The sequence below is a fragment of the Geospiza fortis genome, unplaced genomic scaffold, assembly GCF_000277835.1.
Source record: "Geospiza fortis unplaced genomic scaffold, GeoFor_1.0 scaffold195, whole genome shotgun sequence".
NCBI lineage: Eukaryota > Metazoa > Chordata > Aves > Passeriformes > Thraupidae > Geospiza > Geospiza fortis.
Genome location: NW_005054324.1, coordinates 1,990,235 through 2,012,387, shown reverse-complemented (window position 1 = coordinate 2,012,387; position 22,153 = coordinate 1,990,235). Strand labels below are relative to the sequence as shown.

Sequence of the window (22,153 nt, the reverse complement as noted above, 5' to 3'; positions counted from 1 at the left end):
GCTTTTCCTTCTGACAGGGCTTTAAATTGAAGAAGAAAGTTCAGTTTTCCTGTGCTGGTTATATATTGTGGAAACACAGTATTGCCTCCTTGGAAAGGACTTAATCTGTAGTAGGCTTTTTATGACTATGATAGTTAAACATTACAGGAAAGTCAAAAACTACTTTCCTGAAGTCAGGATCAGAGTGTTCTGTTCTCTGGTTTGCTACATGTTGTTAGAGGCACTTTGGTGCAAATGTGTTCTTGGTTTTGCTTCAGTAGTAAAAAAGCTAGAGAAAAAGGAGAAGTTCTCAAAGTGAGGGGAAGCTCTTATGTTCTTTCAATTCAACCCATCTCTAACATCTCCAATACACTTCTGGCCCATGAATGATCAAAGAAAAACTTAGATGTTAATTTGCCAGCTCAGATTCCCTGGCTTTGATCTCTGTTGCTGTGCCACATGTGTAGTCCCACACTACAGAGGACAGTACCAAACATCTGGGCACAGGAGTCTCTGCAGATTCTGTTCTACAGTGAAAGAAATGTCTCCTTACTAAGCAGATGCTGTGGAGGGTTTTTGCTAGCAAGTCCCAAGCATTTGGTGTGCAGCTACTGTGCAGCTAATGGAGTGGGTTCTTAAGCTTGAGATTTGCAAAATGAAACTTGTGGTCATATCTGTTTATCAAAAAAAACTGAAGTTATCCCTGTCTGTGCTAATTCAGTTTATTTAATTTTTAGGACAGCTCTGCATCTTGCTTGTGCAAATGGCCATGTGGATGTAGTTACATTTCTAGTAGAAAACAAGTGTAAGCTAAATCTTTTTGACAATGATAACAGATCACCACTGATGAAGGTACGTGGACTATGATATGTTCTTGCAAGTGAGACTTACTGACTTTGAACTAAATGATGTATTTTTCAGTATTCTTTATGTGGACCTTTGTAAAATCACGCATATTGTGATTGTTGTGGAATGGGCATATGTTAGCTATCTTTGAAGGTGCTCTTAATTCCCAGTACCGGGAAGAGGGAGGAATTGCTACAAAGTGAAACTGTAAATGCTCAAAGTTTTTTGTGTTTTGTTTCCAGGCAGTACAGTGCCAGCAAGAAAAATGTGTGGCTATTCTGCTAGAACATGGTGCTGACCCAGATCTGGCAGATGCTGATGGCAACACTGCCCTTCACCTGGCTGTCCTGTCTGGTAATACTACTGTAGCAGGGCTGTTACTTCAGCATAATGCCAATATTGATGCCCAAAATAAGGTAAATTTTATATTTGTTAGTGAAGTGCTTTCCAAAAGTTGTGTTTGCATTTTTCTTAAAGTTTTGTTTGGTTGGGTTTTTTTGTTTTAACTTTGATTTTTGACTTTATCTGCCCTTTCAGGAGGGATGTACCCCTCTTATTCTTGCTGTCTCCGAACATCATGAAGAAATAATGGAGTTTCTCCTTAAAAAAGGAGCTGACGTGCATGCTCGAGATCAGTGTGAAAGGTGAGGGGCTGTCAAAACTTTACATGGGTCTCTTTAATATTCTTCAGCTTCGCTTGAGAGAGACATGGGAGTGAGGTTTGAAAAAATACAGAACAAGGAGCCACACAGAAGCAGTTACTTCTGTGTGACTTGTGAAAGATGGTCATACCTCAGTGCTTACTGTTGTATCTCATTCGATGCTTTCCACATTGAGGGCTTCAAAATGTTATTGTCTGTGATGGCCTTTCTGGCAGGAAGCCTGCCACTTGCTCAGTGGCATTCCCTCAAATTGAAAAGCCATCTCCTGCATAGTAGTAGAGTTTCTAAGTGTTGTCTGTGTGAAAACTTTAAGATTAAACATTTAATTGTTTTGAGACCCTCTCTGATTTTATTGTTTATCTTAATGAAAAATTATTTTTCTTTTGTTCATTTTAAAGTAAACTTTTTTGAGGGCGAACAGAAACAAAAATATTTATGGTGACGCTAAAGCAATATATTTCATGTCATATTTCTTGGATCCTTCAGAACCCCACTTATGACTGCTGCTTCTGGTGGAGAACTTAATGTGATAAAGGTTCTTCTTCGGTACGGTGCTGATGTTTCCCATAAAGACGCTAACGGATGGACAGCTGAGGATTATGCTGTTATTCATGGATATTCCAGGTAAATTTTAAACTGTATCATTAGAGTAAGTTGTCAGTTATCAGTGTGGTTTTTGATAATTTTTAATAACAGCACCAAAGTTTAATAGTGTGCTGAGACTTGTATTGAAGGTGTTCTCAGTGATGTCTTCATAGAATCATTTAAATTGGAAAAGGCCTCTAAGAATCAACCTAACACTGCCAAGCCCACCACTAAACTACATCCCTAAGTGCCAGTCTACATCTTTCAAATACCTCCAGGGCTGGTGACTCAACAGCTTCACTGGTCAGTCTGTTCTAATGCCTGACAACCCTTTCCCTGCAGTAATTTTTCCTAATATCCAGTTTAACCTTCCCCGGCACAACTTAGGGTCATGTCCTCCTGTCTTCTAATATGTATCATTCCAGTCTCTAGTGTTAACTTGGAAGTTGAGGAAAATTTTTACCCAGAGTTCTCTGTTAGATTTCAAGTTTTATTGCTAAGCTCACACTTGCTCAATATAAACTCTAAAATATGTCTGTATCCTACAGTTATCCAGAGGTGAAACTTAACAGGTACCAAGCAGGAGTTAATACCTTTGTAGGTTTGAATGTGACTGTAGTGACTACTGAATTGTGTAATAGTGGTGCAGTAAATGCATATGAGTATATAAATCTAAATGGCTTTGGATAGGATAAGAATAGGTTGGATAAGGAGTGGCTGTTAACTCTTTTATTAAATGGTATATGCAGGTATGGGATTATTTTTTACCTAATGCATTTCCTCTCTTTTTCTGTACAGTCTTAGCAAACAACTGGCAGAATATGCAGACTGGGAAAACACAGGAGAAGCTTCTACAGGTGGTGGTGCACGAGGGATCACAGCACTTGGCACTCCACACAGGGCAGCAGCTGCTGGCTTCACCTTGGGTGCACCTGCTGTGGACAGAGGAGGTAAGACCCTTCACCAGGGAGTAGCTCACGAGGAGAATCAGTGTGGCTTTTTCTTAGTGGGTTTGTGTTCTTAGTGCTTACTGTGTTCATCATTGACTTTAGTGGAGGCATCAGATGGAGTAGCGCAAGCTTTGTCCATATGTTTATTTGATGATAGTTGCAAGTGCTGCTTGTCAGGCTGTGAAAGCATTTGATTTGCATTCTGTGATCACTTCTTAGGGTTGTTACTTTCTGTCTGTCAGACTGTCCTCCTATTTGGGTTTTCCTTGAGAGAGAGAGGAGGATAGGGAAGGAACTAGGCAAAAGTGTTTACTTTTCAAGCGTGTACTTTTACCTAGAGATTGCAACTCAGACTGTGAAAATCCAATCACAAAAGCAGTGGGTCCCACCTGAGTAGTTGTTCCTCTTTCTGTACTTGGGAAGCAACAGAGAAATGAGCAGAAAGGTATGTGTATTGTTGATTTTCATGGAGTTTGTGTCTTCATTTTAATGTTAATAGTTCCATCTGCACTAAGGTCCTTTTTGCATGTTCTATTTCTCAAAATCAGTTATAACTGTTTCCATGTAGGTGCTGTAGAGACATACTTAGCAAATATTATATTGGAAAAGTAACTTTGTTGGCAATAACATTGCAGTGTCTGTGAATGCTCTGTTGGCTAGAGCATAGTTTGATTTACAATAAAAATAATAATAATGCCTTTCTTCCACTTTCCGTATTTTTTATGAATTTTTTTAAGAAAATAATTATTACCTTGTGATCCAGAAAAATTAAATTGCCTTGTGATCAAAAAACTAACTCCTTCAGTGAGTTTTAAAAATTCAGCCTATGGTTATGAGCTCAAAGTCCTAGAGGAATCTTAGAAAATGAATACCTTAGTATAAATGAAATAGTGTGTCTTGTTCTTTGCGTTTCAAGCCCTACAAGTGGGAGATTTTACTCTTTCCGAATTTTTAAGGGTGTTACTTTGGTTCTATGTGGCAAATGGGCAGAAGACACTGCTCAAACACAATTCATTATTCCTTTAAATAGAGTTCCTTACTCCATTTTTAAATATGTCTAGAAAAATGAGCAAAATATGGGATATTTTTCATCACTGACCTTTCCTAGATACAGGAATTTAATTTAGAGTCAGGCTTTGTTGTTTTGACTTAGAAACACTTGATTTGACTTAGTCAGAGATTTGGAAAGCTTCTTGATAGATTGCAGGGATTTTTTCATCTTTAAAGATTTCAATACAGGTGGTTTAATCAGGAAAATGATGCTTGTGCCCAAACAGTGCATACTGTTACTGTCTCTTAGAGATTAGTAACAAAAAGAGAATATTTACATGCATTAATTCTGCAGTCTCTAACTTGCACATAAAAAGTACAGGTCCTGTAGCAGGAGAGTCCTTCTAATATGCTGCAGTAAGAGACTTTGAAGTTTCTGTTAGAGGAGAAGTTTGAATGATCTCAGGAGAACAGAGAAACCTATTTTGGAATTAGTTTTGTTTCTGTTGCTCTTCTATACAATTTTTCTGGGATCTTCAGTGTTGTCTTTGTTCCTTTTGCTGATTTTGCACTTCTTGAATATTTTTAAAGATAGTCTTCTCTAATGAGCAATTCAGCCTACTTCAAAAGTTGGCTTTTGTTTATATGAATACTTACTGTGTGATGTGTTGTTCCTTTTGTGTTCCTGGGTCCCTATGGAAACTGTTGGGTTTCCATCATAGAGCTCTTTGAAGAGAGTTCAGTGATTTCTGTCTCCTAAGTTCAGTAATAACTGTCCTGTATTATCCCTTCAGAAAGCTGAGAAATGTAGAAGACATGAGAAACCATCATGCAGTCCTTTCTTAACTCTTTAAATGTAGCTTGTGGTAAAATCAATAGAAGCAGGACTCCCTTCTGTTCTGAGACAAACGTTGCATCATGAAGGAATTTGGTGTCAGTTAGCTGCAATAACAGAATGAATTCTTGCATTTTACTAGGTGGGATGGGTAGGGCAGATGCACAGTGATTTATATTCTGAACTTGTGTTCCACAACACACAGACGTGTACGCACACAAACACATATGTGTGATACACCAGACAATGCACACATTTTGGTCCAATTGTGGCCTGCTCTATAGCCCTGGGGGAACATGCTGCCCTCTTGTCATGTCTGAGTGGTTCAGCATGGTCAAATGAATGTAAGCAGGACTCTTCAAACTTAGGTAGAAGTGGCCTATGTTTGTATCAGGCACCAACTGACACAACTTTTAAGATGAGCTGGTTTAAGGCAACAAGTTACTGGGTTCCTTTTTAGCAAGGGATAACAAACATGCTAAAACTGTAACTTAAGATGAGTATGTGTAAATAACATAATGTCTCAAAGTTGCATGTTGGTCTGAGTACAGGGAGCCAAGATTTCCTTGAAACTTTTGGATAGTCTTAAAAGTTTGGTTCTTGACACATACAGATTTTTGAGATGCTTAGAATAAGGACTTTTGTGTGCTGTATGTGTAAGGCACTCTACAACCGGAAAGGAATTTAATTAGCATCTCTGCTAGACAAGTAGTCAAGCTGAGGGAAATACAAAATTGTCGGGAGAGTATATTTCTGATAATATGTTTCAGTGTTTCACAGTACTGAAATATGGATGTGTTACAGGGAGCAAGCACATTAAGTTACTGTTTGACATTGTCCCTTGAGAGCAGAGTTCTTTAGACTCTGGTTGGGTTGTTTCCAGCACTTCTAACTGTAGAATAGGCTGATAGTTGCAGTGTGTTCTCCCGTTGCTGTAGCTGTTTTGATGTACTGCTTATGTTTTCCAAGTTTCTGGAAATTCCAGTTTATTCTGATGTCATTGTTCCATCTGTCCTTTCCATGCCTTTTCCTAAATGGATATAGAAATGCAACAATCACCTAACCAGACATCAAGAACAGGAAAATCAAGGAAAGGTATTTTGTACAGTAGCATTTAAAATATGAAACATGTTGTACAGTATACAGATATCAACGCATCTATGATGTTTATTATCCTGGAGGCTCCTATTTTGATGGTACTGGTTTTATGAACTACATTTGAGAGCAGACTTTGTGTGATTTTTGTTTGTTTGCATGTTTTGCCTTGTTCTTTATTATTGAATTTAGTGTTTGCCTTGTGTCATTCGTGATACTAAATAATTTTTTCAATAAGCCCTTCTTTTACTCTGAAATGGAAATGGGCTTGAATTAAAATGGAAACAAGCAATCCCCGGAGACTGCTTTTCTAGATCCCATTTCTACTGTAATCAGAGGTGTCTGAGAGGTGGCTCATGAACTTTCTCTCTTGCCTTCTAAAGGACAATGTGACTTGTTCTTGATCACTGCTTAAAGTCACTATTTGCAGAATGACAGAATATTTGGAGTTAGAAGGGACCCACAAAGATCATAAAGTCCAGTTCCTAAGTAACTGGCCCACACAGGGATTGAACCCACAAACTTGGTATTATTAGCACCATGCTCTACCCAACTGAGCTAATCTATTCATTGGAAGCAAAATTTCAGAAAACTTACTCAGCTCTTCTGATTACTTGAGTAGTAATTGAAAATATATCATCAGGCGTGATAACTGACTGCTCCACACTGGTGGAGACATTTTTATTCAGCTTGGGAAATCAGCAGTAGGTTAGCCTGCTGGTGCTGATTGAGTTAACAGGAACTGTGGTATGTACAAGTAATTAAGATTATTTAAATATTGTGTGTTTGCAAAAGGAAACAGTAAAAATTAGAGACTGTGTTGGTATTTTAAACTGTTAGCTTCTCCTTGTTTCAGCTTCTAGGCTTTCTCTATATGACATGCACACTGTATTTCATTGTCCAAAAGCCCAGTACAGGTCAGGAGATGTACTCATTAGCATTTCTACATGTACCCTGTCTTTAAAACAGACAAAATTTCCATGCTCTTTTATGTTTAGTGCTAGTGGAGGAGATGTCTTCAGGCATATGATATGCCTTAGTTTTCTTTTCCCTTTAATGATTCTGCCGCAGGCCTTGGATTGGTTGTTATGATAGTTGACAAGAATTAGTTATCAAGAATTGAGGAATGCTGAAATAGGTACTATTAGAAGTTGTGTTTGTTTTCCCCTTCTGTTTTGGGAATTGAAGAGCCCTTTTATATGACCTTAGCTGTTGATATTTGAGAGGTTCTAGCACTCCTGAAGCTGGATTCCTAGAGGTCAGGCTTCTTTGGTGGATCAGTGATGTGCTAGAGTGCATCGTCAACAAGTTTGCAAATAGCCCTGAGTTGGGAGGATCAGTGGATGCACTTGAGGGCAGTGCTGTCATTCAGAGGCATTTACTCTGACAGACTGTGTAAATGAACTCTCAGACCTGTCTAGCAAAATTCAGCCAGGGCAAATGCAAAATCAGCACAACGCCTTGCTACAAAGCATGCTGGCACTGCCTGGCAGGAGAGATGCCTTGCTGAGAAAGCCTAATGGGTCTTGGCGGAGTGAGCTGAGAATGAGCCAGCAACAGGGTGCCCTGACAGCAGTGTCCTGGGTTGTATTAAGAGCAGCGTAGCCAAGAGATTGAGGAAAGTGATTACCCACCTCTACTTGGCACTCTCTGGATTATGTCCAGTGCTCTGGGTGTAATTTGAGCCTCCAGTTCAAGAGAGATTTGTCTTTCAAAAGTGAGCAAGCTCAGTGGAAAGCCATCAGATTCATCAGGGACAGGAATATTTGCCCTTTGAGGACAGGTTGAAGAAACTGGAATTTTTCAGCTTAGAGAAGTGAATTTGCAGGGGACCTAGCAGCAGCTTCTACTATATGTGAGAAGACAAAGCCAGGTGCTTCCCAATGGTACATTGACAGGAGGCAGAGATATAAGTGGCATTAATGGCAACAAAATATTTTCAAATGGGGTGTGGGAACAGTAAAACAGAGAGGTTGTATAGTCTTCCTCCTTGGAAGTGTTTAAGACCAGACTGGATAAAGCCCTGAACAACCTTCTCTGACCTCATAACTGAGCCTGCTTTGAGAAGGCTGGCTAAGAGACTTCCTGAGGTTCCTTCTGACCTGATTTATCCTATTATCCTACGTGCAAGTCGCATTTGTAACACTGATAAAGGCTTGGAGTGTGCTATAGAATGCCCTGGGTTTGCCACTTGTGTCTGCTGAATTCCCTTTTTGATGCAGTGTACAGAAGTGTTGGTGATTCTTCTACTTGAGCTTTAGAGCTTGATTGTGCTTTTTGATTTTCATTACCTTTGCAAAATAATCTGTAACTGGGTAGAACAGCAGATAGTGTAATGTTAGCATAATGTTATACATAATGCTGCATAAAATAATAAATCTCTGTATGTGATGGGTACTTGTGTGTGAGATGAGTACTTAGGAAGTCTTAATGTCTTGCTAAACCATCACCATTTTGTTAATTGTTTACTAATGTAGGATATTAATGCTATGGTTTTGGTTTTTTTTAGTTTAGGGGTGTTTCTATGTTTTTTAAACTTCTAGGTATAAGACTCCAGAAGAGATATAGCTCTGGTCTTTTTATTTCCTTTTTTATTTTTTAAAATTCATTGTTGTTTGAAGATGCAATTTTGTTTTGGAAGTGCAGTTATTTATGCCACCTCATACTGAATTTACTGCCCAAAGCATCGTTCTATTATGATTTGCAGAGTTGTCCATGTAAAATATTTAATTTTTAAATGGTTAATTTTTAGCATGCTAAATTTAATTTCAACATGTTGATTAATGTTTGAACAGCAATAGATGACTTCTCCCAAGGAGACTCAATAAGGTGAGACTTTAAAAATAATAACACTTACCTGAGGAATGACTTGAGAGACACGGTACTCATTTTGCTTTGCTTTTAAAGAAGCTCTGAGAAAGAGGGCAGCGATGACAGTTGGCATACCTCTGAGGAAGAGGAACTTGATTTTACCCCCAAGGTATGGTGCATTTACAGGAAAAATATCCTGTAAAAATAAGGGGTTTGAAGGCAAGTTTTCTTTGGAACTGAAAGAAGCTGCAGCTCCAGCCAATATTGTTTTCTCCTTAAAGTACTCTCTGGCCTGCCAGCCTTCCTTCTCCTGTGAGTTTTTTCCTAAAGGACCTGTAGCTGTGACAGAGTATGCAGTAGATTTCTAATTTGAAGCCAAAAGCAGTAGGTGACAAGATAACCACATAGTTTTATGTTTTTTCTTGTTCATACGAGTCAGATTTGCAGACTTCAAAAATTTGTAAGTTATAATAATAATCTATCCTGTCCAATCATTGTTATGTTTTCTGTAAATTTGGGGATATATTCCTAAGTGATAAAGGACATTTATTTATCAAGATCTGTAAAAATCCTCATCACCTAGTTCTCCTTTCCTCAGCAGGTTCCTCAAGAGTACTCAATGAGCAGACGAGTTACTCAAATGGGTCATCTATTTTCTTCTATAAGATGACATTCAGTACTTGCATGTGATCTCACACTGCATGTTTTTCCTCATTTTTTTGTAATGCTTGGGTAGTACTCTTTTTGTTAGTTACAAGCTCTTATGCCTACTGTTTTTACTAATGATCTGTAGAATTTTGAACTTCTGAGTAATGTCTGGAGCATCATCTGTTGCATTGGCATTGTGCTGTAATGTAGAACCTGAGTGTGGTAGTTCAACCCACTCTGTAATGCTGGAGATGCAAGCATGTTTAGTTTTAACTTTATTTTATTTTCTTGCACTGATTTAAATAGAAATGATACATTTTTCTGCCATGATTTTGAAATTTAGGGGTATTTTTTAAGTGTACTTGTAGGAACTACATTTATGCATTAAGTATGGGGATATTAATAGTTACCTTGTGCATATTTGCAAGTAAGCATCCTGAAAATGCACTTTTAATAGAATTGAATTTTATAATTGAATTTTACTTAAGTATTACACATATTTGAAACAGATTTTTAGAACAGTTATGCACGTAAACATTTTTGGAAACAATCTGCAGAAGGGTGCCTGCACATACTGAATTGGATATGAGAGGAGTGTTTGTGTAGTTAGAAGTATAGGATGGAGCCAGCACTATCATAAGGACAGTGATTATATTTATTGTTCAAGATTTGATGTGAACAAAGGATTTGTTGCTGTTACTGTTAAAAAAAAATCTTAAATCTTTATTTACAGAAGCTGCAGAAGCCAAACCTGACACTGCTAATGAATGCTTCACAGCAGTTCAGGAAAAACAGTAAGTTAGTTTGCAAAAGGTTGGATGATATATTGATATGTGAAGTAGACTTGCTAAGTAGGTTTTTTGGTTAGTTTGTGGGGTTTTTTTTAAATAGTAAATGGGAAAAGTAGCATTTTGTAAACACGGTACTGAATAATTCAGAATAAATTAAGTCATTAAAATGAAGATATTAATCACTTCTTAAGCCCCTTTCTTTCATCAAGTTCATCCTCCATCCTGCCCAACCTCTCAATTTCTAGACATTCCCAAATGGCTTCTCTCTTGTACATTAGTCTGAGAACATCCCTATTACTGTTTACCTAATTCTTTCTGTTCACGTGCATTTTTCTTTTTGTTGTACTTTAAGATGATGGTGGTGGTTCTGGAATTGAAAGTCCTAAGTCACCAAAGAAAAGTCACAAACAAAGAATCCCATCAGGTGCAAATGTGAACAAAGGGGACACTGAAGAATTGTTTAATCAAGATGTCTCAGCTGCAAGCAACTTGGATGAAGAAGAATTGGAGGAGGAGGAGGAGGAGGAAGAGGATGAAAATGACAATGAAGATGGTGATGAAGATTATGAGGAGGAGGAGGAGGAGGAAGACGATGATGAAGATTTTACTGAAGATGAAAAGGAGGAGGAAGAGCTGAAGGATGAAGAAACTCAGTCTAATGAAATACTGGAGGAGGAGAAAACAGAACCTAAAGGGGAAATTAATCAGAAATTAGAGTATTTCAGTAAGGCCAAGTGTGAAGAGGATGCTCGATGTGGAACAGGAAATGTCTGTGATGATGATGAAATAGATAAAGAACATGATGAAAAGCTGGAGGAATCTGTTGATACTCCTGTGTCTTTCATAGCTGGGTCTTTTGAAAGGTTTCAAGAAACTAAAACAGCAGTGTCTCCAAAGATCATGAATAATGAAATATCTTGCAAGTCAGTACCAAAACAAGCTGTCTTTCAAAATCTAAATAATCTGCAAGATATGCAAGAAAGCTGGAACAGAAAAAGCATGATTGAGGAGAAATTTCACCGAAACACTGACCCCTGTTTTCCAAACTCTGAAGTGACAGACCAGAAAAAAGAGATACCTCAGCCTCGCTTAGATAGTTGTGGTGTTAAGCAGAAAAGGCCAAACTTCAGTGATGGCTTTGAAAGTGACAATAATTCTTGGTTAGCAGAAAAAACCCCGGGACCTGAAAGTGAAAGACCAAGCTCTGTCATGCTTGAGCATGTGGATGGTGAAGATACTGAAGAAGAGGAATATGAAGGAGTAGATGATAAAGTCTGTAAACCACTGAAAAAAGAAGGTGAAATTTTGCACTTAAATAAGCAAGAAGAAAATTTGAGAGCAGCATTTCATTCAAGCAATGAAGTAAGTATATAAGGATGATTCAATCACAAGGGTATTTTCTGAGGGTCAGATAAGTAAGAAACACATACTAAACCAGATTTTTCTTAATACTTATTTTTCAAATATATCCGTCTTTTGATCATCTGTTTTTGATGTTAGTGTCTTCCTTGGAGTCAAAACAGTTTCTTTGCTATGGTATGGTAATACATTATAGTATGGAAAAAAAATAGGCAGTAGATTCTGGAATCGGTTAGATTTTTCTAAGTTCTGTGTTACAGCTTTTACCTGTGAAGTTTTACTACCATTTAGGAAAATTCATGGCGTGATAGCTGAAAGTGAGGAAACAAAAATAATTTTGTATAAGATCGAGAACAGGAAACTAATGATTTTTCATGGAGCAAAGTAGGAAAAAAAAAAGAAATATGCTCTGGAATGTTGGAACTTAAATGAAGCTGAAGTTAGACTGACATGAGGAATTGCTTATGGAGGAACAGCAAAGATGATGTTTGCTACTGTTCTTTTCAACTGTTTTGGTTGGTCTCTTTTAGGAAGAATCATCTGAATATGAAGAGAAGGAGGGTGCTGGCAAAAAGCTACAAATTGCAGTTTCTGAGGATGTGAAAAATTCTGTTTGTAATGATAGGCATGAAGTCCACAAAGTTTCAAAGGACAACTCTGGTGAGAGAAATGACTTTGTAAATCCTGACCCAAGTTCTTCCTCTACAAATATTAATGCATAGAAAATGAGCTAAAATGGTGATTGACTCCTACAATAGCAAAATTTTCTCTTTCCTGCGAGTCCCAGTGGGCATTGGCAGAGAAGGAAAGCAGATTGTGTTGCTTTTCATTCATTCTTAAAGAACTGAAATTGTAGCATTGGGTATGAAGCAATGCAATAAGAAGCAGGTGCCATTCTTGATTTGTTGCTATGTACTTCCTGAAGTGATGTGAACAAAATGCACAGATAAGGAGAAGGAGGATTAGGATGTCTTGAGTGACAGCAGTATTCCCTTTTATCATGAGTACTGTCACACTGAATGGCTGTAATTGCTCTTGGCTGAAGCTAGGAAAGGATTTGAGTCAAGCTGAGAGAAAGCTGTTCCAGTGCCTCACCTCGTCTAGTTTTAAAATGTAGAAGGTCTCTCCAGCACCACATGTGTGTGCTTGAAAACATTACCAGCCTAGTCAGAGCACTTTGGTACTTACCTGACGTCTGACAGTAGGAAGACAAAGCACCATTCCCATTGTCTGTCTCCAGAGGGTAGCTTGTTGTAGCAGATGTTAGTTACTAGAGCATGTGTAGCTGCTTCTCAGATGCTGCACAGGGGGCACTGGCAGAACCTGCTAGCTGTAGTGTTGTGCCTGTACCTGCTCATCTGCCTATATGTGTTTCACTGTAAGCATGTATCTGGCATAGTGTAAGTAGTCAGAGTTCGGATTGGAGCCAGCAGTTTCCTCTTCTGGGGTGCGTACCCTCACAGGCATCCAGGTCCTTCCCCCTTCTTTATGTGTATGTGTCCACACAATTGAATTCTGAATCGGTTTTTCCTGGTGGACTAGCTTAAAATAGAAATACAATCGTTAAATCTGGCTAGTAACCCCCTGGGGATGAACCTTAAAGTTGTAGGGAAGAGGTTTGAATTTTAACCCCCTCAAGACAGAAATGACTTTTTTGTGTTTGGGTTTGTGTTTGCGTTAAGTGTTTGAAGTGTGAGCCTCTGTTTTTAAATGGCAATGCTTAGGTGTCTAGCTTCTGGGAAGGAGCCAGGTAACAGCTTTGTCAGGGAAGATCTTTTCTAGTAGCACAACAAAGGGTGGATTGTTTCTTGGTGACTTTGTGCATGGTAGTGTGAGGAGGTTTTGGATAGTGTTTCTGTGGTATCCCTTGTACAGTGGAAAGCGATAGCAAATGCCAAATTTTGGAGCTGTAGGCTGGAGAGGCCTTAACTCTGTGTACAGCAGAACTGCAGGATACTGAAGTGTCTTCCTGAATGTTACCCAAGCATGTTGGATATTGCCTGTAGCTTTGTTAGCTGTTGTGCATAGACATCTTCTGATAGAAAGGAAGCAAAAGGAGCTGGAAGTGTAAAGGAGATAACATGATGTGTCTGGGTGGGAAGAAACACTTGAATAAAACTTGCTTCTTAGTTTGTCCTCATCAATTGAACCTGCATCTGTGGATGTACAAACACTCAAGCAAATCGCTTCTTACCTTATTTGTAGATGCCCTTCCAACAGTGGGAGCAGAGCAGGAGGAAGATGCTGAATCTCCCTGGGATTCCGAGGTACTTTTTGTGAAGGACACAAGGGTTTCCACTGCAGGAAGTAGAAGTAAGATCTAGAATCACTTGAGAGCTTCCTTTTCACTTGGACACTACTGTTGATAAGGCTTATTCCCTCTTTTCTTCCTTTTGCTGTATGTTTGTAACTGGGGGCCCTTGAAATCATTCTGCTCTAGGCCAGCTGCTCAGTTAGGATTGGGATGAAGTTAGGTTGAGCTAATGGCTTGGGTCACAGCAACTGGCTGAGTTTGGTGTCTAGTATAGTCCTGAAACAGTGAAGTCCCTTGCTTCTTAAAATACTCTGACCTTTTCACAGAGGCTGGCAGGATTGTTGCTTTTTCACCATACAGCCCTGGTGTGCTGACCTGGTTAGCTGTTGCCCTTGGGGTCTACAAGCTAGACAGGTAGCTGCTTCTGAACAGATCCTCTCTACCTTTTGTAGGTGTACTCTGGCCCTCTTTAAAATCATGTTCAACAGAGGCACTGCACGTGATGGCCCTGTTTGCCTTTTTCATTCTTCCTGTCCATGGCAATCAGCAAAGTCTGTAGCTAAGTCCGTCTGGTTCTTCTTTTGAGAAAAAAGAACTCTTCCCATCCCCTTCTTAAAAATACAAGGCTCAAACATTGTTAGTTTCAAGGTAATTTTAAGCTCTGCCTTGCTAATCTCTGTTCAGTCCAAATGGCTCTTGGAATTGGGAGCAGCACTGTGTTCATTCACTCCTGCAGGATATATGTCTAGGGAATGTCAGTACCAGCTTGAATGTCATATACAAGTTCAGTACAAATGCTGGACCACTGCAGACATGTAGCTGTTAGTTCACAACCTGTATTTTGAGTTGCCATGTTAATTCTTGTTTGTGGTTGTCCAGTCTGTCAAGGTTTGTCAGCGTGGCAGAATAGTGGCGTGAAGTTTTTGCTTAAGATCTGAAAACAAACCCAATTGCTGTGATTTTCCAATATACTGTGTTTTGATGGATTCTTGCCAAGGACCTTACAAAACATTTTTGTATGTAGAATACACTTGATACCGTGCTACATGAATTGGCTTAGCAGGAAATTTTGTATAGAAATGAATTGAAAATGCATTTGTACCAATTTTCATTCATGTGTTTTAGGTTACACAGGCGGATTCTGAAATGCCAAATAAGATACCGTGTGGTGTGCTGCTCCCAGCTGCAGAGAGACATGGAGCATGCTCCCAGTTTGTTTCAGGGGAAAGAGACAATGGTAACTTCCTGGTGGGCTTATGTTTGTCTGTAAGCATTTATAAGCTGAAGTAAACTTTTATCAGTGTCTGTCTTAGAAATGCTGTCAGAATGTGAGTGTGAACCATACCAATGAAATGCTTATTGTTTGAAAACTAATGTCAGTAATCACAGCACTTGCTGGCCAGTTTGTAAAGGAAATTCTTTGCCCTATTTGTGTTCTTGCAGTGAGTATCTAGTTTTTTTGATTCAGGTTCTTGTTTCATAGTGATGACAGTGTATGTCTATTAGGACTGACCATTCTTAGATGATAATGCAGCAGAAGACAGCTGTGATCTGGCTTAGCATTTTTGTTGGCCCTAGCTTAACCTTTGATAGCATTTTGATAGCTTTATGTTGTGCTTTGCCTAGGAGCTAAAGTAGGACTACAAGTACAGGGATTTTTGCTGAGGATTTCTGCCTGGAGTTTGTGACACTGTCTCTTGAGTGTCTTGAGCAAAACTTTAAAAGCTTCCAGGAGTTTCAAATGTAGTTGTTAACTATTTGTCACAGAATTCTGCTTAGACAAGAATCCTAGTAAGACAAGTTTAGGATCAGTGTGAAAAGATGGTAGAAGTTGGTTATGGTAATCTTTCTAAGGTTTTTCCACACTACTGGACCACCAGGTTTACTGAAATTGAATACTGTTTATTTTTTAATGCTGATTTGGTTTTTTTTTTAATCTAAAATATAAACAATTGTAGTTAAATATAAAATTCTTGCCATGGAAGCCATTCTTAATAATTCTAAGTATTCTTTCATATACTTCTTTAGTGAGAGAACTCAAACCATAAGATGACTTAAGCAGAGGATTTGAGAAGTACAGGTGGAATTGTGTGGGTTTGGAAATTATTTAATGTTGGACAAAATTTTAAAAAAATATTCAGAACTATGTTATAAATGTAGATTAAAACCAGACAACATTTGTTTCTGTTGTTTCCCTGCAAGCTAAACCACAACAATCTGATCAACACTGCCTTGATTTTACCTTGTTAGACATATATGAGGTTTCTCTGTCTGCACCCATGCTTTCTTAGTCCCATCAATGGAAAAGAAAATGCTCCTCAGTATTAAGCACTTGTAGAATAATCACAGTCATAGTGCTGTTTTATGATCATTCATTGCAGCACACCGGCTTTGGCTTTTGAAATAATCCTTTTAGAAAGCAGGATTCAGCTCCTCAAAAGGACTAAATATTTTAATCTTGTTCTGTTAACAAGCATGACCTTACTGCTTCACCTATATTGTCCTAGGTCTGTGATAATAATTTTTTAAATCCAAGGTGTATGATGGGAAGTATGCATTGTTTTTTTCTTGTATACTAAGACACATGCTGCATGATGAGGTAAATGGAGTGTTCAGTATTGTACTCTTGATGAAATAATGCTTGTGACTAATACTTACTTGTAGAAACTACTGATGGTGAATGGAGTAAAATGTACCCACAATTTAAAAAAATAACATTTCCCAAAATATTTTTCACTTCCAGGCTTTTTGGAGAAACTCAACAATTCACAGGTAAGTATTTGTTCATGTTAGACTGACTACTTATTCTGCTCATTAAATAGTTTGTAGTTACTTTGAATTTGATGTTTTATCATTGAATTGTCTTTCATAGCTTAAGACTCCTATTTCTGCTTTGGAAATGAACAAAACTTCTCCTGAAAACAGGCAGCAGAAATCAGGTAATAATTTTCTTAAGTGGTTCTGGATTTAGCTTTATAATCTTTTAGGAGTATTTAATAAGGCATCTGTTTTATGTTTTGCAGATCTATTGCAGGAATTTGATTTAGAAGATGTTGAGGATATTGAAGGTATTCATGTTTGTCATGTTGTTTCATGGACAGGCACACTTTAATTGCAAATCTTTTTCTTAATTTTAAATCAGTGGTTCTAACAAGGTGTTCTGGAAGCAGAAGGACTACTGAAATAGGCACCTGTACATATGTTTGCTCCCTCCTACAGTCTACCCTTCCATGATGTTGGCTTCCTCCAGCATACGTGTTGTCATTCCCCTTTTTAGGCCGTCCTGAAGATGGAGGAACATTGATGCCCTGTGTCTTTCCTGTCTTTTCCCTTGTTCTCTGCCAGTTACACAGAAATTTCAAGATTGGTTAAACACTATGTGAAATAGGTCTTATGGGCTCCAAAGATCCTAAAATCTTACTTGAAGACTGAGGCTTCAAACTCAACATAGCTGCTGTTGAAAATTTCTCTGATGGGCAAGACTAAATGGGAGTTAGAGTTGCTTTTGATTACAGCAGTCTTGGGAGTGATAACTTAGGATACCCTCTGCAGTAATTTCTGTGGTGCTACCTACAAATGTTCCTTGACCACCAGCACATCTGTCTGGTTTTACTGCTGGCTGGAGCCTTCATCTGCACCAGCAAACAGCTTGGTATTGGGATATCTATAAGCAAGAGTAAAGTCTAAATCTCCTCTTGTTGAAAAACAAGAAAAAGGGAAAAATGCCTGTGTTCCTTGTAGAACATTATCCTTAGATAATCCCTAATTATTGCTGTTATTATTGTCTTTAGTATTTATCAGACTATCTGAAATACATCTGTCATCAAAAGATTATCATAGCAACCCTGTGAAAGAAGTGGTGTCAATCCACTAATGACTTTTGTGTAATGCCTTGTACTGAAATACCCAACAGTCAAATCTACAAAAAAATCTCAAATTTTACCCAGCAGTGAGGTGGGAGGAAAAGGTTGTTACTTCACACTGTGTAACTTGGGATCAAAATTGACCTCTGGAGACCTTTGACTGAGGAGTTCAGACATAAAGTTGTAACTCTGAGCTTGTATCAAATGTTAAGAGCCCGTCAAGGAATGAAGGCTTGCAAAAGTATTCACCTAAAGCAGAAAATGCCAAGAAGTGAGGTTGTGCCCTTTTGTATTTTTATGATGACACCTATGTATTTTTCTCAGTCTGGCTCATTTTTTTGTAGGAAGGATATTGTGTCCCTCTTTAGCAGTTAAACTTTGTGTATAGAAATGCTATGGTGTAGAATCCATGGCCTTTTGGAGCAAGAGAGGAGGTGCAGAGTGATACGAGTGATAAGACTCCATCTCTTGTTTTTAGATTCCCCAGTTGAGGTGCTTAGACTCATTTCTTTCTGAAAGCTTGTCGCTTGAAAGTGTACAATATGCCTTCCACAAGAACAATGGTAGTGGAGTGCTGCTTCTAGATTGTGTTTGGGATTATCTGGAGTGCAGTTCTCTGGTGTAACAGAGATTCAGGGTAGGCTGCCAGACTGGGTGAATACATCTGAGAAGTTTATGACCCGCCCATATTATATAGAAATTCTGAGAGGGAAGAGTGGAATCTGGCTTTCAACAGTATAAGCAAAGTGTTGAGATCCTGGATTGTTTCTCAGCATTACACAAGTCTGTCTTTCAGTTTTCCATTCTGCAACAGATAAGGTAGCAGTTTGAAATACTCAGTCCAGATCCATGTCTAGAGACAGATTTGTTTCATGCATAGAGTGAAGCTGAGGCCTTAAAATATTTCAAAGCTGTGGGGTTTTTTGCATGATTTTTTTGTGTACTGCACATATACACATAGGGGAATTACAGCTGCTGGAGCCATGTAACTATTTACTGTATGGCACACAGTGTTTCAAAGAGAAAGATTATGCACCTTTAAGAAACAGCATTGGTTAATTTGTGACCACTTGCAGCAATTTTCAGCAAATTTCCTTTAAATGCTCTGTAAGAAAGCAGTGTACACTGATACATCTTTAGTCTGTTTTATGGTAATTTTTGTCTCTAAGAGCTCACAAATTAAAGGCAATGCATTATTTTGTGTTAAGTTTTTTCTCACAAATATGATCCAAGATGCACTCTAAATGTTAGTAAATAGTATTAGGTCATGCTGGTTATCAAAATAATAGTTTTCTCACTGTAGGTGAGTACTCAGGATCTACTTTTCATATGTCATCAGCAGCTGAAAAAGAAGATAAGGATGCCATTGAAAACTATGGAGCGTGGGTATGTAACACCAAAAGTTTTGAATTAGGAGCCTGAAACAGTAAATTGTATTATACTGTAAAGCAAAGAATTATATGTGTATATATGTAAAGTGAAGGAAATTTACCAGTCAATGAGTAATTCTGGAGAATCCTACAGATAAAGGTTGTATAACACCTGAAGTAAAATGGAAAACAGTCTTCTTGTGATGGGGACAAATCCTTATTGTTATATTGGATACTTGCTGTTACACTAATTTGTTTCCAGCTTGTTTGCTTAGACTTTATTCAGTGTTTTTCCTTTTGCACAATGCTGAGAAACAGTGCAGTCAAATTCTTTTTTTTCCCTATCCAAAATGCACATTCAAGTAGAGAAAGAAATTTGTCTGTAAGTATGCTGATCTATTTGATTAAATATGCCTGGCCTTCCACTTTGTAACAGGAGAAGAAACAAAAAAAAAAGTTAAATTTTGTGACCTCAATGCTTTCCCTGTCTCTGCAAAATATGTGCTTGTTTGGCCATGTTAGTAAGTGTTTGAAAAGGTTTTTTTCAGAGGGGGTTTTAGACAGGAATAAGGCAGACATCCTGTTTGTGTTGGGCCTGCAACAGGAGAGGGACAGGGCTGGACAGAGGGGTCTGGAGTCTTCTGTAGCACCTCAAGGGACAGTGGAACAAATCACTTCTACCCCGCACCCAGCTATGATGACAGAGGACCATGCTTAATATTGACAGGCAGAGCATGGAACTTAGGCCTACTGGAAGTGGTGGTGGTTGGGCAGTGAACTTGGGGAATGGTGAGGCTGAGACAGATGGGAGCTGGCTGAGGTGCTCCTTCCCTGTCCTGAAAGCAGGAATTTTGGCAGAGAGAGAGAAGGGCCTGGCTAAGGAGAGAGGAGGTGAATGATTTTAGCCCCTTGGGACGGAGGTGCGGGCCTGCAGGGCAGGCACTAGGAAGCAGTGGGGAAGGAGCATGTGAGAAGCAGCGTGTGGGGTCAGGGACAGGGGGTAGTTGTAAGTGAGGCATGGTACAGTTTTCACATAAGTTTGGGTTCCTGACTTTTGGGATGAGGGAGGGAATGGACAGGTTTCCCTCATAAATGCTTTTCTTTGGATCTTGGAATGAAATTTAACGTATCTGTGCCTTGGGTGAAGAAATAGGCCCAGTTCTCATGTTGTGGACAACAAAAACATCATTGTGTTCATTTACGCTGTATTAGCTTAGCTGGGAGGGGATTGTAAAATGCCAGACAGTATGGAGGAAGGAAGGTGAGAAAATATGGGCAGTTCCAAAGAAAAGTGGTATTAAAGCAGCAAACATGAAAAAATAAATTGCTTTCTAACAGAGGCTGCTGAATACAGAAAGCAGGCAGGCCTAAAGGTGAAAGTAACCCTAGACAACTCCAATCCTAGAAAAGCTGTTATCTCTAATAAGTCCTAGTAGCTAGTAAGTGCTTTATTTTTAAGAAAAAGGTGAGTCAGTGAACCTTTAATTTAGTATCCCTTGATTTATATTATAAAAATTGCTTTCAGAATATCTTGATGCTGTTATTTCTGTTACATGACAGGATAAGTTTGCAATGGAAATTACCTAGATTAACTTCCTTTTTCTTGGTAATCTTTTTGTCTGTGCCTGTTTACTTAAGGATAAATATATTTTAGAAACTGCCAACTTGATAGAAAAAACAGCACATGAAAATCAGACTGACAAAGCAGAAGTTTCACATCAGGAGGTCCTAAAAAAAAATGAGGAATCGCACAGTGCTGACAAGGAGTTAAATCTAAAACCTTGGGAAGAAAGATACGAAAAAATGTGGGTTGAAAATGAGAAAAGGGAATTGAAAACAAATTTCAAAAACATTACAGCAGAGCTGAAGCAGTTGTTTGGTGAAAATGAAGCTGGGGAAACTGCTTCACTTGTGGAAGAAATACCAGAAGATGGCATTGGTGAAGAATTGAAGAGTTCTCACATTTTTTCGTTTCCTGTGACAGAATCAAGTAATAATTTAGAAAGCCAAGGTGAATTTGGGGATATTAAACTTACACCAGGTGGAAAAATACCCAAAATGGAAATTGTATTTCCAAGTCGTGGTGTTCTTCCTGATCAAAATAGCTTAAAGATAAATGTAGAAGATACCTGGAATACAGATGAAGAAGCTGGCATTAACAATGTACATAACAGAAAGGTGTCTCTGGCTAAAGGAGAGAAAAAGAAAATGCCCATTATGGAAACAGAAGAGAATGATAATGGAAATAGTAAAAATGCAGAGGAAGGTCCTGTTTACTCCCTGAGACATAGCTTAAAATCAAGTATTTTGGGTGACATTTCTAATATTCTTCCTCAAATAAGACCTGTTTGTGCAAGTGATGAAAGTGTACATTCTGTAACAGAAATGAAACTGAAAAAGTACTGTGGATTTAATGATGATGTTCCCAAGGACTGCTGTATCAGCAGCAATATAGGGGAAACTGAAAGTCTTTACATTAGTGCTCAGGAATCGTGTGACGTGCTGGAAAGAAATCTTGATGAAGAGCTAAAACGAGATATGGAAAGATTTAAGAGTAAGGTAGGAATGCTGCAAACAGTATTCCTGACTTTGGAGAAAGAGAAGGTACAGCTGCAAAAAGAGGTAGTTCACCTGCTACTCCTTATTCTTTAGTCTTTCTCCATATCAATGGTCCTGTTCACTTCAGCTATTCATCATTAAATGAAGATGCTTTGTGCAAATCAATTGTTGTTTGCATGAAAATACAATACTTATGAATAAATACAGCAGTGGAGAGTTGCCTTTTCCCCTTTTTCAGAAAACACAGAATGCACTATTGTTCCAGTTTAACAGTATGTGGCACTCGGTTCCAGTGTAAGTTATCACTTCATTGACATAAAAAGAAGTGCACACAATTAAATCAGTTTTGATTCTGAAATGAAGAATGAAAATAGCTTCTGAACAGGGTCTTGACTGGACTTCTCATTTGCTGTGATTTTCTGCATGGTGTGTCTTCATTGCCCTTCACTTAAATTCTTGTTTGCTGTGAGTGGAGTTGTTTCTACTTGTGGGTTTGGCATCTTTTTCCCTGCTACCCTGGTTACCCTCCACGGAGGAAGCAGTAACCAAGCACACT

The 22,153-nt window shown here is 38.5% G+C and overlaps 1 protein-coding gene across 1 annotated transcript in view; it reads left to right on the top strand.

Annotated features, from left to right (window-relative positions):
- The first annotated feature begins 208 nt into the window (after positions 1–208).
- The window catches only part of LOC102041340 (ankyrin repeat domain-containing protein 26-like), a 46,671-nt gene continuing 24,726 nt past the window's right edge, over positions 209–22,153 (top strand). The window contains exons 1-19 of the mRNA XM_031056907.1: positions 209–294; positions 717–831; positions 1,068–1,241; positions 1,363–1,469; positions 1,974–2,111; positions 2,871–3,022; positions 5,892–5,942; positions 8,738–8,771; positions 8,850–8,922; positions 10,135–10,195; positions 10,545–11,554; positions 12,082–12,211; positions 13,757–13,818; positions 14,931–15,042; positions 16,549–16,577; positions 16,678–16,744; positions 16,829–16,873; positions 18,972–19,054; positions 20,677–21,660. Coding sequence (XP_030912767.1) covers positions 209–294; positions 717–831; positions 1,068–1,241; positions 1,363–1,469; positions 1,974–2,111; positions 2,871–3,022; positions 5,892–5,942; positions 8,738–8,771; positions 8,850–8,922; positions 10,135–10,195; positions 10,545–11,554; positions 12,082–12,211; positions 13,757–13,818; positions 14,931–15,042; positions 16,549–16,577; positions 16,678–16,744; positions 16,829–16,873; positions 18,972–19,054; positions 20,677–21,660 — 3,513 coding nt within the window. The remainder of the gene's footprint in view (positions 295–716; positions 832–1,067; positions 1,242–1,362; positions 1,470–1,973; positions 2,112–2,870; positions 3,023–5,891; positions 5,943–8,737; positions 8,772–8,849; positions 8,923–10,134; positions 10,196–10,544; positions 11,555–12,081; positions 12,212–13,756; positions 13,819–14,930; positions 15,043–16,548; positions 16,578–16,677; positions 16,745–16,828; positions 16,874–18,971; positions 19,055–20,676; positions 21,661–22,153) is intronic.